This window comes from Macrotis lagotis, chromosome 1, assembly GCF_037893015.1.
Source record: "Macrotis lagotis isolate mMagLag1 chromosome 1, bilby.v1.9.chrom.fasta, whole genome shotgun sequence".
NCBI classification, from domain to species: Eukaryota; Metazoa; Chordata; class Mammalia; order Peramelemorphia; family Peramelidae; genus Macrotis; species Macrotis lagotis.
This window is the reverse complement of record NC_133658.1, coordinates 497,509,069-497,526,862: the sequence shown is the minus strand read 5'-3', so window position 1 is coordinate 497,526,862 and position 17,794 is coordinate 497,509,069. Positions and strand designations below refer to the sequence as shown.

The 17,794-nt window shown below is 33.3% G+C and overlaps 1 protein-coding gene across 1 annotated transcript; it reads right to left on the bottom strand.

Moving 5' to 3' along the window:
* Positions 1–13,782: 13,782 nt before the first annotated feature.
* LOC141506815 (trefoil factor 3-like) lies at positions 13,783–17,514 on the bottom strand. Its single transcript, XM_074213917.1, has 3 exons — positions 17,387–17,514; positions 16,436–16,582; positions 13,783–13,998 (listed from the first exon to the last, which is right to left on the bottom strand). Exons 1-3 carry the CDS (start codon positions 17,466–17,468, stop codon positions 13,985–13,987), a joined length of 243 nt encoding a protein of 80 aa, XP_074070018.1. The 5' UTR covers positions 17,469–17,514; the 3' UTR covers positions 13,783–13,984.
* Positions 17,515–17,794: the final 280 nt, after the last annotated feature.

Below are 17,794 nucleotides of genomic sequence, written 5' to 3'. Positions count from 1 at the left end.
GGTGGTCTATATCTTTTAATTATAGAATAATGAAGATGTCCATTGTAACAAATCACTTGTGAAATCTTACCTGTTTCTTACTAATACTCTTATTGTGAGGATTCTCTTGATATTCTTCATTCTTGAAGAGGACCATGACATCAGGGAGATGATGCCATGATAAACAAATGAACTGAATTTGAATGAGAAAGGTGCTGTGCTAAATCTCCAGCCTCATTTTCTCCTCCAGAGCCATCTGGGTCCAGTGCCCAGATATGGATCAGTACAATTGGAGATGGCCCTGGATGAAAGGCAATCAAGGTTAAATGACTTACCCAAGGTCACACAGCCTCACTGTAGTGAGGCCTCTTGATTCATGTATAGATAAATATTTTGTGTAGGTGTGAGACTAGGCAAGTAAAATTGAGTTCTTGATATTTTCTCAATTGCCTTTTGGGGGGAGGTGGTATTAATACATTCTAAAATATTTTCCATGCTATTGGCATCTTTTCCGAAGTATATCAGATCTACTGTTCTCTTGAAATTGTACCTCATTCATCATGGATTGCCTCTATGTATATTTGGTCTGCTACAGCTGTTTTTTTCCATCTTTGTTTTCCTTGATGCCATATCTACTTTGTCTATAAGTACATAGACCACTTTGAAATGAAAAGTTTCTCATAGTAATCTTTACAGATTTTTTTCCACCTTTCTTCTGTTTGTTGCCTTCCTTTACTTATCATTTCAAATACTCTTGGAACTTTGCTTATTTAATTTTCTTCACAAGTTTTCTTTAAATTGGCTTTACCCTTTACTGTTTTTTCTCTGCTTTTATGGACACCAGTACTTATAATTAATTATCTGTCATCCTTTGTAAGATTTTACAAATGAATTTATATTCTAAGCAGTTATTGCTTTTGTCTTCCATATCTCTTCGCTTGATAAGAAAATCAAATATTTATTGAGTAAGGAATTTCTGGACTCTGACCTTCTTATTAAAAATTAGATTTACAAAGTTTAACTTGAATATGATACTATTATAATTGTTATTGATATATTTTCTGATGCCCAATTTCCCCATTCCTTATTACTGATTACCTGAGGTTCAAGATAGAGCTATTTCTTATCAGCCTGTCCTTTTCTCATCTTGTTTTTTTATGAATTCTGATCTCTTCACTGACAAGTAGATTATCTGACTATATACAGACAATTGATTTAGGGAAAAGTTACACATCATTCATAAAGTTTTCTTGTCAAAATACAATCTATTTTGTGCTATTTGCTTTTTTCTGTGCCCAGTATCAATTATTTTCTTCAAGAAATTGTTCATAACATAAAGGTATGAGATTGTTACATTTTCTTATGCTTTTCTTAGTTTTTCTCAACTTTGTGAAAACTATCAAGTATGAGAATATATGTTAGTTAAATTTAGAGAGTTTTTCATAGAATTCCCTACTCCTTTCTTTTGCAGCTGCTATCATTGTACCTGCTGCAAATATAATTATATTTGTGGATGTCTTTTTAAAAATACTTATCATCAGGGGTGGCTAGGTGGCATAGTGGATAAAGCACTGGCCCTGGAGTCAGGAATACCTGGGTTCAAATCCAGTCTCAGACACTTAATAATTACCTAGCTGTGTGGCCTTGGGCAAGCCACTTAACCCCGTTTGCCTTGCAAAAACCTAAAAAAAAGCTTATCTTCAGTACAGAAATAAAAAAGAGCTAGACATCCTATGAAATAAATTTTCTTTTAGTCATTAGATCAAACTAAATTTCTGAATTCCTTTATTTGCTTTTTGCATCCTCCCATTTATCTCCAATTTCCTTCTTTATTCTGGTTGCATCTATAACAAAAATGTTAAGATGATTAGGATTCAGTTCTTCCATCAGAATATTCCCTCATTAATCGCTGAACAAGAATCTTACATGAAGACTGCTAAGAGTTTGTCAATGAAAGTTTATAGATGATCTAAAAACTGTTGTTGCTGTTGCTACTGGTGTTGGTATTGTTGGTATTGTTTAGATATGCTATAGGTCCTATGGTTAAGGGCACTTGCTTTCTTAAAAGGACTATAACAACACCTCTGACCACATATTGTCCAGAAGGGACTACAGGTCTGGTCAAGTAGCATGAATATTGCAAAAAGACCATCATCGATATAACTACGGTTTATGTGTCTATGTCAGTTACCTCAATTGAAGAGGTAGAGAAATTCCACAAAATGCTTGGTAAGACCTGACACTTATTTACACACTTTGATTTTTGGTGGCATCATTGCAAAAAATGGAAATAGTGGGAGAATGGTTTGAAATGGATTGAAAATCAGGGATTAGTAATAAGGAAGGAGAAAAAAAACCTGCAGACAGCACAAAACCTTGCACCTTTGCTTTAAGTATACCTCCTTTGAGAACTCCCTGGACTTAGCAAGAACTAAATATCGTTACAAAAGAATGAAATTAATTCAGTTTCAACAAATAGGAAAAGATTTATTATTGATATGAAAGTCATCTAATTCTGAGTTATACTATCAGAAGGAACATCCTTATTTGGGTATTCTCTGTACCAATGTAATTTGTGATCCAATCCCTATCCTTGTATATACATACTGAGGCAGAGTTCCCCCACAGAAAGCATATAAATATAAATATAAATAAATATATATATACATATATGAGTACATAATGTTCTAAATACTAACTTACCCATATCTTATACACTTAAAACATATAGAGGGAGTATTTCCAAAGCCCTAATAGCTTAGATCTTCACCAAGACTCTTGGAACATACATATATATATCAGTCAGACTCTAGGAGGCTCTGTCAATATATATATTTATGGTTATCCATGATAAATAGAGATTTACCTTCAACTAAAGTATTTCTGTGGTGCATAATCTTTGCATGGAGATTAACCTGGATTTGTGAAGCCTACATCAAATGTATACTTGGGCAGTATCTACTAAGCTTGAAAAAAATTCAGTCCTGGGGATACAAAAAAAAGGCAAAGACAATCAAGGAGCCTGTTCAAGTTACTGTTCTTTCTTTTGACCTTTTCTTGTAAACCCAGGTCACATAGCTCTTCCATGCTCCAACCCCCCCCCACTCCCTGGCAACACTAAAAAAAAATCCCACAAAAGTTCTCTTCAGATGGTTATGGGAACAATTCCTTAATTATTTACAAGAATTTGTTTCCTGTTTCCTCATTAGGTCAGTTCCTTTTGCCTACTCCTTCTCTGCCACCTACATGGTATGCCTCTTTATCTTGCCAACACTTTCCAATTGGGTTTAGGGTTCAGGGGAAAGCTTGTGGTCTTATGTCCTTTTTACTACTTTCCATTGTCCTCTGAGGTAGTTGGACTGGATAATGCAAACTCTCCTACTCTGATCCATGATAGGTCTCCAAAGGGAAGATGGCAGTGCAGAGTAGAAGTTGTGGGGGCAGACAGTGAGGCAGAACAACAGTAAAAGATTGAACAGTCTTTAAAGGCTACAAGTCAACTTGACATTCAAGCAATAAAAGCGTAATAGTCCTCATGAACAACTAGTGAACAAAGCTTTATTTTACCTAAAGGCAATAAAATGTTCACCAGTATTCTGGCCTAAACCTGTTATACCTCCAGCTGCAAGAATCTTCTTCTCCTTTAAAATTCCAGCCTACCAAAAAGGAAGAAAAAGGGCACAGAGGTGATAGCCAAAGAAAGAGGATCCTCAAAAAAGGACCCCCATTCTATCTCCTAAATGATCAGCAGTCCCATTGATCTTCCTTATATGACTGCCTCCCTTACTTACCCAAAACCAACCACTCTCTGAGAATGATAATCAAACCAGCTACCACTTGCCCTTTTATTCCGCTTAGACTGAAATATTCCCTATATGTGTTATCTGCCCCATTGGTATGTAAGGTTTTTTTTTTATTTTTATCATGGGTTGTGTCACTTTTTTCCTTTGTATCACCTGCACACAGAGTGCCTGGATGTCATCACTTAGTATATTTTTTGTTGTTATTATTCAAAGAATAAAGTTTAGAAATAACTATAGATAGCAAAGTAACTAAAATGACTCCATTTTCTAAAGTCCTTATCTACTTTAGAGTCCTGCCCTTTTTTATAGCTCTTTGAATTTCACAATAGCCAAAGTTCATAGTAACAGATGGTGCAACTTCTTCCTCAATTTTAATTGTGTGCTTTTCTGATAACCATGAGGTAACCTGGAACAAACTATAAAGTCCCTTGCTTCTTTGTCCTTATGTAAAAAAGTCCATCTCCCCAAGCCTATGATCATAGCCATAAGATGGACTCTCTATGGATGGATATACTCTGGATGATTCCTACTTGTTGAATAAAGTCAATCTAATTTGTACAAATTCCACCTTACATCATGGAGCTGTCATTCAAAAATTATTAAGATCATTTCTGAAGTCACAACATTAATGCTTTTACTCTCTATCACCTTTTAGGGGAATTGAGAGCCACAATTTTGCTATCATCTGTGCTCCAGCAGCAGCACAAAGTTAGGGAGGTGTTTAATAATCATTTGTATTAGGAAAAAGAAAATGTCAAGTTATCTCACTGTTATCCACAGGGTGGCAATATTTCTTCACCAAATATTACTTCAAAATTTATTTTTTTAGTTTCAGGCTTTTAAAAATAATGATTATAGGAATTTATTACGAGATGCCCATATTATAACTACAGGCACAGTGCTAGCCACTAACAGAGTCTCTTAGTAAAAGGACCTGAATTATCATATTAATGAAGATTTATCACTGGTAGAAAGTTTTCTAAGAATTTGAATAGAATATATAGCACACAGCTATGGTTCAGTACCATCTAAATTTATGACATAAGTAAGATGCCTAAATTCAGAAAAATGGAAAAGATGTTAATCTGTTAGAATTTAAGGGGTAGGAGTATGAGTTCGTTTTGATGCTTTTTTTGAGGAACATAGTGAAGAAAGATATAACAAAACAGAAACAAATTATAAGAGAGAAACAGTTATATTGATTACTACATGAAGATTCTGGATTGCTTGGATGTGAATTCCCAATATGGTTATGACCAGTGCTTATATGGTTAGAGATTATATAGTTAGAGACTTGGGGAAGGGGCCCTTTGTAAAGTTTCACTTGGAGGGTAAGGAAATGCTAAAATTTAGACATGTCAAAGTGGACATTATTTCAAGACTTCCAGTTCAGTACTCTTTTCCTTGATATTAAAAGATTAATTTGCATGTGACAAGAGAAAATCAATATGTTAAGAAAATGAAAGAAGCATTAGCTAAATCAGTATCTATTGACAACTGTGGCAATAATCTGCCCAATGAAGAGGGCATAATGCAATTAGCATTCTTTGGTGGAAGTACACAAACACATGCATACACACTACATACATGCTTATAGACAGACAAAGAGAAAATGGAAATGGGCTGCCACTCAAAAGTAGCAAAGAATCATTGCTATGTGGCTTAAAGGAAGGTAGAATAAACATTTCTAACCTTTTTTTCCAGCTCCCCCCCTTCTCTGAGGGACACTAGGGTGCTAGAATGCCCTATTTTGCCCTCCTCAGAGACAAGGGGTACCAAACAAGAATTATATCTAGCTGCTTCCTTGGCTAGTATTAGTCTAGAAGATGTTTTTCAGATTCAAATTAACCCTCTGATCACTGTTCATTATTGGGAAATGTATGACCCCAAGTTTTACATTAATCCTTTTCCTTCAAATACTAGTTCCACAATGAATACATATTAGCAAAGAAAACCATTTATCCAATTTGAAATACAAACAGAAATCAGAGGGGAAAAAAATGTGTGTTCAAGTGTGTGGAGAGAGAGAAAGAGAGAGAGAGAGAGAGAGAGAGAGAGAGAGAGAGAGAGAGAGAGAGAGAGAGAGAGAGAGAGAGAGAGAATACAAAAATATGCCAAAATACAGAGTTAAGGAACAGGATAATTCAACTCAACCAAAAGAGATCTCAGTCAAAGGGAAACTCCCCAAAAGCTCTAGTATAGCAAGCTAGGGATAGCTGGAGATTTCCAATTCCTCTTATGTTAACTTCATCCCAGTCTTTTCCTTTCAGCAACCTGAAATGAGATTGGTTTCTTCCATCAAAACTGAAAACCAAAATTACCTGAAGAAATGATGAGGTTCAACTAACTCAAAGAAAAACTGAAGAGCCCTCTTCTCTCCCACTGTTTCCCATCACATTAATTACAATTTCACCTTCTCTGGGAATGCCCAACCAGAAGTACCCTTGAAGGATTTTGGAGCATACCCAATTTGCATAACATGAAGGACACTGCATCACATATTATATAAGGAAGATTGTGTTGCCTTCAATTGGATGCCTACATCTTTAAAACTGACAAGACTGAACCATTATTTCTTTCTGGGATTCTGAGATCCTAGAGGAATCTGACAAATTGTTTTGGGGTTTTTTTTAAGACAATAAATGCAGTTAGGCTTTTTGTTTTTGTTTTATCCTGATATTTCATTATGTCAGATCCATTGCTTTACTTTCATGAACTTTTCATCTGATGATTGTCTGACTTATATACTTATAATACTGATGATAAATACTTAAATACTGATTACTATAGTACCATAAATTCTGTATAAGAATTGGTATATATTGATAAGTTCTATATTATTGAAACCTGTATAAGTACTGGTATTGTTTACTGTGAAAAATTTTAAATCACTATACTTTTTCTTTCTAGTAGAAATATTTAGATTGTTCTTTTATACTATGCTGATTTTTTTTTATGAAAGTGCAAGTCCCTACAACTTTTTAGGGTGATGAAAATGCTTAAACAAGTAACATAGATTTTGCTACTTTGCTAAATTGTCTTCTTACTCTGATGGGAAAGTTTACAATTCCAATTGGTTTTCCCTGACAGTTGTGATGATCCCTGAGGGAATTTGGGATGTTTTGAGAAAGGGAGCTGGAGAAAGTTTCCTGGACCTCTATGTGGACTGCTCATACTAGAAGAGCCCATAGAGATTTTTAGGGAGCTCAGAATAGAAAGGTAAACTTTTTGTTTTGATGTATCCTATGGAGAGAGGGATATTTTTTCTATAGATCCCAGTTGAATGGCTTTTTGCACTGAAGTAATAATTGGAACTCACTCTATGTGGGACAAATTTCTCATTTGAGAGAATGGGGAATATCAAGATGAAACCAGGTCCCAAATTTCTGGGGGAGAGTTCCATGTAGATTGGAGATAAATATGGAACAGGTTTTATATGAAACAAAAATCAGTTTTGTATTTGCTCTTTCTTTTGTTTTGTCTTATAAAGCCAATAAAGGTAAGTGAGCATGGGTATTTGGCAAATTTTGTAAAATGTTTGATCTCTTTCCTCATCTCTTCTCCATCTCCTGTCATATGCCTTCTGCTACTGTTTCCTCCTTCACTCTTGTCTCACATGATGGAATTGCCTTACTACTTGCTAAGGTTAACATCAGATGCCATTTTATCCCATGTTCAATAGATTTACCCCTCATTCCCTCCCAATCAATTATTTTCAATTTTCTATCTGTTGGTTCATTCTCTATTAGCTAAAAAACAAACCCATGCTTGCTTCATTCTCAAAAACACTTTGCTTGATCCTTCCCTATACCTACTATCATCCTGTCTCTATTGTGGTTTTTGAATCTAAATTTCTTGAAAAGAAAGTCAACAATAGTTCCCTACGTTTCTCCTCTCTCTCTCACTTCTTTACCCCTTACAAGTCCCTTAAAATCTAGTTTCTGACATTATTCCACTGAAATGTCTCTCTCCAAAATTACTAATGAACTCTTAGTTGCCAAATCCAATGTCCTTTATTAAGTTCTTATTCTTCTTGATCTTTATGCAGTCTTTGACATTGCTGGACACTCTTTCCCTCTTGATATTCTCTTCTATGATTTAAGAACAATGTTTTCGTCCTCCTACCTTTCATACCCTTCTTTCTCTGTCTCCCTTGATGGATTCTCTTCCAGATCATGTCATCTAACTGTGAGTTTCCTTCATTAATCTGTACCTTCTTCTCCTCTCCTACAATACAACTTCATACACACACACACACACATACACACACACAAACACGCACATGTGTGTATGTGTGTGCATCATCAGTTCCCATTTAATTACCTCCTCTCTGCTGATGATTCTCAATTCTACCTATCCTCTCAACTTTCTGCTGTATTCCAGTCTTTCATCTCCAACTATATCTAATATATTTGAAATGTCCAGCAGACATTTTAAACATATCCAAAAGCAAATTCATTATTTTTCCTAACATCCCCCCACCACATCTTCTGAATTACTTTAGAAGACAACACCCTCCAAGTCCCTCTGGCTTTACAACCTTTTTATTATCTTCTATTTCTCACTATCTATTACCCCATCCCCCCTCCATATTCCATCTGTTGCCAGGGCCTATTTAATTTCACTTTTGTAGCATACCTCAAATATGCTTCCTTCTCTAATTTATTCTAATATCTTCTCTAATTTCTAGTTCTTCACCACATTTAAAAGAATTACTGTGACATTTTTGTAAATATGAGTCCTTTCCCTCTGTTTTTTAGTTTAGTGTCTTTGGGGGATATATTTACAAATTACTTTGTAGAATCACTATAGCAATTTATAGCTCTATCAACGTTTCATTAATCTTGTACCTTTTCTCCTATCACTACTTTGACAATTACCATTTTTGCCAAATTTATTGATGTAATGAATGTGAAACAGAACTTCATATATCTTAATATGCATTTATCATATTATTAGTGATTGGAGCATTTTTCATATGACTGTTGATGGTTTACTTTTTTTTCCTTTGAGAAGAATGACACTTTTTCTTCTATATTTTAATTATCAGACAAACTTACCAGAAAGATTTTTTTCTCTAGTAAAATATTTCTAATTCTAATTTTAGATTTATTTTATTTATTTGTGCAAAAGCTTTCCAGTTTTCTAGTAATTTCTTGTTTGAGGCAGCTAAATGGTTCAGTGGATAGAGCATTGGACCTGGAGTCAAGAAGACCTGAGGTGAAATCTGACCTCAGATACTTACTAGCTGTATGACCCTGACCAATGGCAAATCACTCTACTATCTTTGCCAAGAAAAGCCCATGGACAGTATAGTCCATGGGATCATGAGTTAGACACAACTAAATGACTAAACAAATCTCTTGCTTGGATAAGAACTCATTTTCTGTTATAATTGGCAGAGGTCTCCCTGAAAAAGTTTTGGCATCATCAAATACTCAACATCCAAAATGAATATTCTTTTCCATTTGAAAGAACATTTTAAAATACACATTGCCATCTGCCTTTCTGTTGTACCTTAAGGACCCTTTGCTGTGTCCTCTTTTGAATTTGTAACCGGAAGTTTTTATATTTATTGTCTTACTCAAGAGGTTATGAGATCTTTGGGAGTAGAGACTATTTGATTTTCCTATCTATTTCTCCAGTGCTCAGCACAGTGCACACACATGGTAGTTGCTTAAGAAATACTTGTTCATTCATTAATACATATATATATATATATATATATATACATATAATAGATGATTAGATAGAGAGAGAGAGAGAGAGAAATAGAGATATTGATATAGGTATTGAGATAGAGATAGAGATGGTATAGATATAGATGGTATAGATATAGATAGATATAGATTCGATTAGATTAGATAGAGATAGAGAGACAGAGACAGAGATAGAGATAGATTAGATATAGATACAGATGAGATAGAGATAGAGATAGAGATAGAGATAGAGATAGAGATAGAGATAGAGATAGAGATAGAGATAGAGGTAGAGGTAGAGGTAGAGACAGAGACAGAGACAGAGACAGAGACAGAGATAGATAGACATAGACAGACATTTATATATCCAACATTCATTTGTTTATCCTTCCATTTTTCTTTAACTTGTACAAGAGACATTTTTCTATCTAGATCAAATGTCCATTTCTAGCATATTGTGGTATAATACATGTTGTAAGTCTCAATTTAAACTGAGTTCTACCAAACTATGTTCCAATTTTCTTAGCAGTATTTTATCAGATGGTGAATCATTTTGGAGTCTTTGGGTTTAATGAACACTGCTATTTTCATTTGCCTCTAGATCTTGTATCATAACAGAATCAAATAGTTGTAATGATTGATGCACTCTAGTGTAGCTTAAGATCTAGTTTTCTTATCCCTCTCCTTTCCCCCCAATATTTCCTTTGAAATTATTGATCTTTAATTCTACCAGTGAATTTTGTTATTTTTTTAAACTATATAGTTCATTTAAAAGTTCTTTACCATATTAGTAGTTTGCTAATGGGGCATTAGCAAAAATGTGGCATTTATAGAACACAAGGCCATATGCAATGAATCTCTTCAGTTATTTAGATCTCTCTTCACTTATGTAAAGAATATTTTGTTGTTTTACCCAAGAACATGCCCATTCCTCTGTATGCCTTAGTAAGTGAACTCCCAGATATTTTATAAAGCCTTTCATTATTTGGAATGGGAATTTTCTATCTTTGCCTACCAGTTTTTATTGAAAATATACAAAACAACTAATGATTTGGGTGGGTTTAATTTATTCTCTGCATCATTCATTGTTGAATCTACCATCGTATTGTCTGAAAAAAATATTTTCCTCTTCTCTATGCTTATTTCCTCAATTTTTTTCTTTTGAAACATGAGTCCCAAATCTCTCCTCATTGATGGAGATCAATGCTTTGCACCTGCATGAGAGATGGGCAGAGTCTCTTTAGTTTCCTTTGGCTTCCAACTTCAAGAGAGAAAATAAGTGATTCTAATTTCTCTTCAGGTAACTGAAAGAAAGAAAATACTCTGGAAAGAAGCCAACATATATAATTTAAATCATGTCCTTGGTCTCAGCTTACAGATTTTGGAATAATATTCTTTTAGGCGAAATCAGGACTCTCTCTCTCTCTCTCTCTCTCTCTCTCTCTCTCTCTCTCTGGATTGAGTCACATTAATTCATTCACATCAGAAAAGTTCCTTTACTCTGTATCTGTTATATATGCTTATGTGTGTATTTTCTTTTCTTTCTATTTTGCTATCAACTTGGATAAATGTTTTTTTTTTCCTATTTGCTATATGTTTTCATTAAACTTGTATTTGTTGGGAAGGGAGTTAAGCCTTGGGTAAAAACTTAGAGCTCATCTTAACCTATAAAATAGAAATCAGAAATTTAGCTAAAACCTTAAAGTTATATCCCCTTGAGTAATACTACTTAAGGGAAAAAATAGCTGTAAGCCCACCATCCTTTCTCTTTGAAGAGGAGAGAGAGACCAACTTTCTGGTAAAAATTAAAGGCTCCCTTAAGGAATGACAAAGGGAAGAAACACTAGACATGTATTTATTTATTCTTACTCCTCTGAGTCATGGATGACAACTCCATATTTCGTTGTCTTATTGTGATTTCCTCACATTACTCAATTCACAGTGATGGGGGAACCCACTGCTATCTCTATTTGAGAATGAGGTTCTTGAGAACAGAAACTGTTATTTGTCTTTCTTTGTAGGCCCAGTACTTAACCTAGTTACTGGAATTTAATAGGCTATTACTATAATTAGCAATCTTCATCTGACTCTTTTCAAAGTAACTTTTATTAATACCTTTTCTTATCATATCCATTGTCTAATGTAATCTTCCTTATGATAAAGTTTTTAAAACTTTAGTAAACATTGCCAACACATTAAATGAACTAATGTTATCTATAATGTTTCATATCCATAGTCCCAAATGATAACAGTTTAACATTATATGAAGGAATTTTAGTATTTACAAAAATGAATAAATAAAAATATTTATGAGAAAGATAAGAATATGACCATCTCTATATGAAGCTATTGTGGGGTAAAGGAGGAGTTAGAGATGACTCTCTATAACTGTTCTTTGGGGAGAAACTTGGTCTTTATGCTTTCATAGCATTCAGTTCTAATTGTTGGTCAGTCATTCAGTCAATAAATATTTATTAAATGTCTGGTCCATACTAAGTGCTAGGGATACAAAAAGAGGCAAAAGGTAGTTCCTGCTTTCAAGGAACTAATAATAGTCAAAAGGGCAAGACAACAAGCAAACAATTATGTATGAACAAGCTATACATAGTTATAAATAGGAAGTAAATATTAGAGGGAAGGACTAGAATTAAGAAAGATTGAGAAATACTTCCTTTAGAAGATAAGTTTTAATTAGGACTTGAAAAAAGCCAGAAGAGTGAGTAAGTGTAAAGCAAGAAGGAGAGCATTTCAGACTTTCATGGAAAATTCAGAGAATAGTCAGAGAAAATGCAGAGATCTGAGAGATGGAATGACTTGTTCAGAGATCAGCATAGAGGATATGGCAGGAAGTAAGGTATATATAAGATGGCTGAAAAGGTAAAGTAAGGTTGCTTAGAGAAGAGAATGTAGCAAGTATAGAGCTTGGCAAAGAATGGATAAATGAGGAAATTAGAATTCACAATGAGGATGAAGAACAGGGTTTGGAGTTGCAAGTTTATCATTAGATGAAGGCATTTTAGAATTTATAAAGATGGATATGAAATATTTATGGGCAAAAAAAATCAAAGATATGACCATATCTAGTGGAGGTGTTGTGGGGTAAAGGAGTAAGTACTCAAGTAAATTGAGCAGTTGGAAAATCAGTATGAGGAAATATCAACATTTATATGACATAAAACACTGCATTTGGCCTACAGCATTCCTGAATTGGGGCTTCTATGCTATAGGTTCCCCAATTCATGAAATGGAGGATGAGTTCAGGTTTTAAGGAAGATGTTATTAAAATCATTTATCTCATTAAAATAGTTTACTTCAAAAGGTTCAAATGTGAAAAAAAGTTCTTTGTAACACACACACACACACATATATATAATATATATATATAGTAACTTATGAGTAGTATAAAAACATATTTAAATGATATATATTTAGTATGAATTTTCCATTAGAATCTTTTTTTTAAAAAAAAGCAATGCTTAGCAAGAATAATATCTGGAATTAAAATAATTCAAAATACATTTACTTCTCTGAATTCTAATAATTTCTTTGAATAATTAAAATTTAAGTGCTGGAAAATAGGTGAATTTAAGAAGCTTTTCAGACTTCTTGAGTATACCACACAATATTTGATTATTCATTCAATTATATTTATATAATTTTATTATAATTAGGAAATATCTAAAAATATTTCAAATTAACTTAACTTTGAAAAAATTATCCAACTTACTAGTTTAGTAGAATGTTCTCTTTTTTATCCTCCTCCAAATATAATATATATAATATTATATGTATATTATATTTATAGGTATGAATATATAAATATATATGATATAGGAATACTCATAAATATATGTGCATACATATAAATATTCCAATAATCATTCTGAAAACTAAGCAATATGCATTCTTAATGGCCTTACTGTAAATAGTCATCTTCGGTCAATGACAATTTTCTTAACCATGCAGATGAAGTGCATGAATATGAAAGGTTTGTCTTCAAAATGTTTTGATATTTAATTGTTTGTGACATTATTTTGACTTATTATTTATATACCCTTAAGCTTCCAAAAATATTTCAGTCCATTCACAAAGGTAAAATCCATATTAAATGCATACTTAGACATGAAAAAAATTAAAGAAGCAAGAAAAAAAAAGATAAAGAACAGGTAGACTGAATCTTTTCTATCAAACTTCAGCATTCTGTTCAAAAATAAAACCACACAATCCCCACCACCTCTTTTTAAAAATCTGAGTAAAAGTACAGTTGCTTTTTAAGAAAGTAAGCTTCCAAGTAATAAACAATTGTCTGTATGCTAAGTATGCCATTTTAATTCTTTAAGACATACTTTTCACATATTCAACATAAACCTTTTTAAACTGAAGTTCTCTTGATCAAAAAAAATGATAGATTAGAAAATGAAATAATCATCTGAGAACATTGTACAGGTACAAAGATTGGATTACTGGTTTGTCTGTTGTTATCCAGGAGAAGACATCTTCACATTAAAACGTGCATTCTAAAAATAAAAAAAAAATTAAAAGAACAAAATGAGTGGCATTATCACTATCTTCTTACCAGGCTGCAAACTTGTCAGGAACTAAAGCAAACTTTCACAATTATATTCACTGAAAAGAACAGCAGTAATTTTTTTTGTTTTCAAATATTATTTGAGAATTATAACACTTTATTTTTTTTTAGGTTTTTACAAGGCAAACAGGGTTAAGTGGCTTGCCCAAGGCCACACAGCTAGGTAATTATTAAGTGTCTGAGATCAGATTTGAACCCAAGTACTCCTGACTCCAGGGCCAGTGCTTTATCCACTACGCCACCTAGCTGCCCCCGAATTATAATATTTTATACCTTGGAATAATATTCATTTTAAAATCTTAGAGAATTTTCATTTAGTATAAGATACTAAGCAAGGCAACAGATGGCATATGACTGATGATGATGATTAAGATTATGATAATTAATCTTAGGTGAGATATAGGACTAGAAATATGAATGTAGCCTCTCAATGGATGACAAAGAGGTTCTACAAAAAAGACTAAAATTAAAAATGAAATAAAGGATGTCCTCCTCAATTCCCTCAAATTATCACTTGCACTACCTTTTATCATTAGACTTTGCTGGTTGACAGCTTGTTCCCCAACCTGGGCTAGAGGAGGCAAAAATTAGCTGAAATTGAAACATCATTTTTGCTAGAAAAACAACAGGGAAAGGTAATAGATTGAATATTAATTAATTAAAAGTTGATCAATCTATGAAACAATACTAAATCTATCAACCATCTAGCAGCAGGGCTATCCAACCTTATATTAAAAGTTTTTATTGAAACAATAGACAATGTATTTTGATTTGCATTTATTGAGAGCTCTGTGGTGGCTTGGCTTTGTTTACTAAAGCATTTAGTAAACCCACAGACAGGCTGCACTGATCTAGCTCATACTGTATGTAGTGGAGGTTAGAAGTTAGAAAATATATCCTAGTACTTTTGATTGACCCAGAAGACTATATTTGCAAAGAGTCCCCAGATGCATCTACCTTGGTTGTATGTTTAAGGAAAGGAATGGCAATAGCTTTGTGAGGGTTTGGTTGCTTTGAAAAAAAAATTGATAGACTTTAGGTTATGAAAGGAAATATGCAGTTCCAAGAATAGTGGAGCTTTAATCTCTGCTTTAGCACTTCCTAGCTATTTAAAACTTCATTCAAATTTCTTTACCTTTCTGTGATTGTTTCCTCATTTGTAGAATGGAGTAATAATACTTGTAGTATCTATTTTCTAAGGTTGTTATAAGTCTTAAATAAGATATGCAGCAGCATTTAGTAAGTATAAAGTGGTATATCAATGTATGGTATTTTTTTCTTTATGGAAAGAAATCTGGAATTGTAACATCCATTTAGCAACATATCAAGGTTCTTCTAAAGATCAATTTCATAAGTAAATAATTAAATAGCTCTGAATAGGAGAGGTAAGATATCCCAAAATTTACCAATGAAATAAGCATTACATATAGAATCTACAAATTCCTGACTTTGCCACAACCGTTGTTGACTAATCTTGAACCAGTCATTTAATTTTTCTATGCCTTAGTTTTTCACATCTGTAAACTGGGAGCATTGGACTAGATAATCACAAAGGTACTGTTCACATTTAGAAGTCTCTGAATCTTTTGTTTTCAGTGTAGAACATCCAACAAAACAATACTCCATCTAACTGTCACTTGAAAGATTTTGAAAAAAAAATTATTTTTTAAAATCAAAAAGGACTTTCAAAAGGTAAAATAATATGATTACTCCATTTAAAACTTCACAGGATAGACCATATGGTAAATGAAGAGGTTAATATGTGTGGCACTTCATATCAAGTGTTGTGATGTTTGGGTCTCAAGAGGAAGTTTCCAGTTAGAGCTACCCAAAATTGAAATGGGATGCCTCAGGTGAGGCTCTATTTATGGAGCTTTTCAAGTGAAAGCTTGAAGATTGCTTGTTAAGGATACTGTAGAATAAATTCTTGTTCAGCAATGAGTCCTCCTATTTACCTTCCAAATCCAAGAATGTATACTTGCACATTAGTACTTAAATAGATAATATTTTCTCTTCTATCCTGAGAATACTAGACCAAGCTGATGATGCCCCTACCTCCCATCATCCATTTAGATCCAAACACTGACTACCACAATCCCAATAATCATTGGACAGGGAATCCCTTTACTCGCCAAGATCTATGAAGCTTTATTATCTGTCCTGCCACTTAGCTTCCTGGATCCTCACTTCTTGGTTTTTTCATCTGCCATGAAGCTCAACTTTCCTTTATATATTTCTCTGCTATTGAAGTATGAGCTTCTCCAGAATAAGGTTTCTTTAGACTTTTTATTTGTACTCCCAGCACATAATATAATATTTAAATGTTTCATAACATTTCCCATAAAGAATTTCTCATTAATAGTTACCTGCTTCTTGGAGAGGTTTGAAGCACCATGGTACTTCAGGGATGCTGGAATCAAAGCAACACCCTCTATTATTGCATTGTTCTGCAGTGACTTCAGGGTAGCCACAATCTACCCTTTCACTGGCTGGGACAACACACTGATTACCAGCTGTTTCAAACAAAAATAAAAATTAATGTAAATTATTTTATTTATTTATTTATTTTCTCTTTCTTTGAGGAAATTTGTATCCAACACCAACTAAAATTCAAGTTATGATGATATATCATTTCCATCAAACAAGTCTTTAAAATACTATCTTCTTTCAATGTAAATGGCTAAAGAGAAACAAAAATAGTTTTTAAGGATCGTGGGTGTTTATGTCAAACACCAAAAGTGTTTCATGTAATAGTTTTAACCTCAAGCTAATTTTAGATAAGACTATTATTCATTCTCTTGTTTTTTCTCATATAATGTATATGTCAAATATTGTTTTGGATATTATTCTACTCAGCAATCTATAGTAATCTGAGTTGCTTTTTCATAAACTTAACAAATGAAACTTCACCTTGACTTTATGTTTTGCTGAGCCAATTTCAATCATTCCTTTATTCCTCCACATTTTTGACTATGCACAGCTCATCATCCAAACATTCAGTCTCCAAGATTCTCTCATTAATATCAGGCTATAGAGGTTGATACATTGTTTGCTGATACCGTTTTTCCTGATTTCACTGATTAAAAGTTTTCTCAGAAGAAAATAATAGTTTGTCATTTAAAATTAATTGTCTGTTGAATCTACTACCTATTTAATTTTTGAAATTAAGAACTACTTTAATTTCCTTATTGTACTTAAAAAGATAGTATACACCTCCCTGCTTACCTCCCTTGTTTTGCTTTATCTGCTTTATTCCTTATAATTTCTCCCAATTCTATTCCTGTCTTCAGTGTACTGAAAAAAAATGAGATACTTACATAAGCCAACATATTCACCAGTTGCCCTGGAGAACACTAATATCAGGACAAATGCCACAAAACAGAAACCTTTGAGATCCATTGCAATCTGCAGACTTCTGAAGCCTGAAATCTTCAGAAATATGAAAAAAAATCACATAAGAACTTCATTTATACTGCTGGATTTGCACGGTAATTCAGGATGTTTATCTTGGCAGGATTTTTTTTCTGTGTATTCTAGCACCACCTCCTTATTATATGTGAATCCAAAAGGACATCCAAATCAATAATCTTCAGTAAGAATATATTATACTAAATGCACTGGAGAAGGAAATGGCAAACCTTTCCAATATTTTTGCCAAGGAGCCCTATTTGGGGTCACAAATGGGTCACAAAGAGTTGGTCATGACTGAAAAATGAATGAACAAC

Coding starts and splice junctions, on each gene's coding strand:
- LOC141506815 (XM_074213917.1), bottom strand. CDS start 17,468: ATGGATCTCAAAGGTTTCTGTTTTGTGGCATTTGTCCTGATATTAGTG. Junction 16,583..17,386: donor TGGTGAATATGTTGGCTTAT/GTAAGTATCTCA, acceptor TGTTTGAAACAG/CTGGTAATCAGTGTGTTGTC.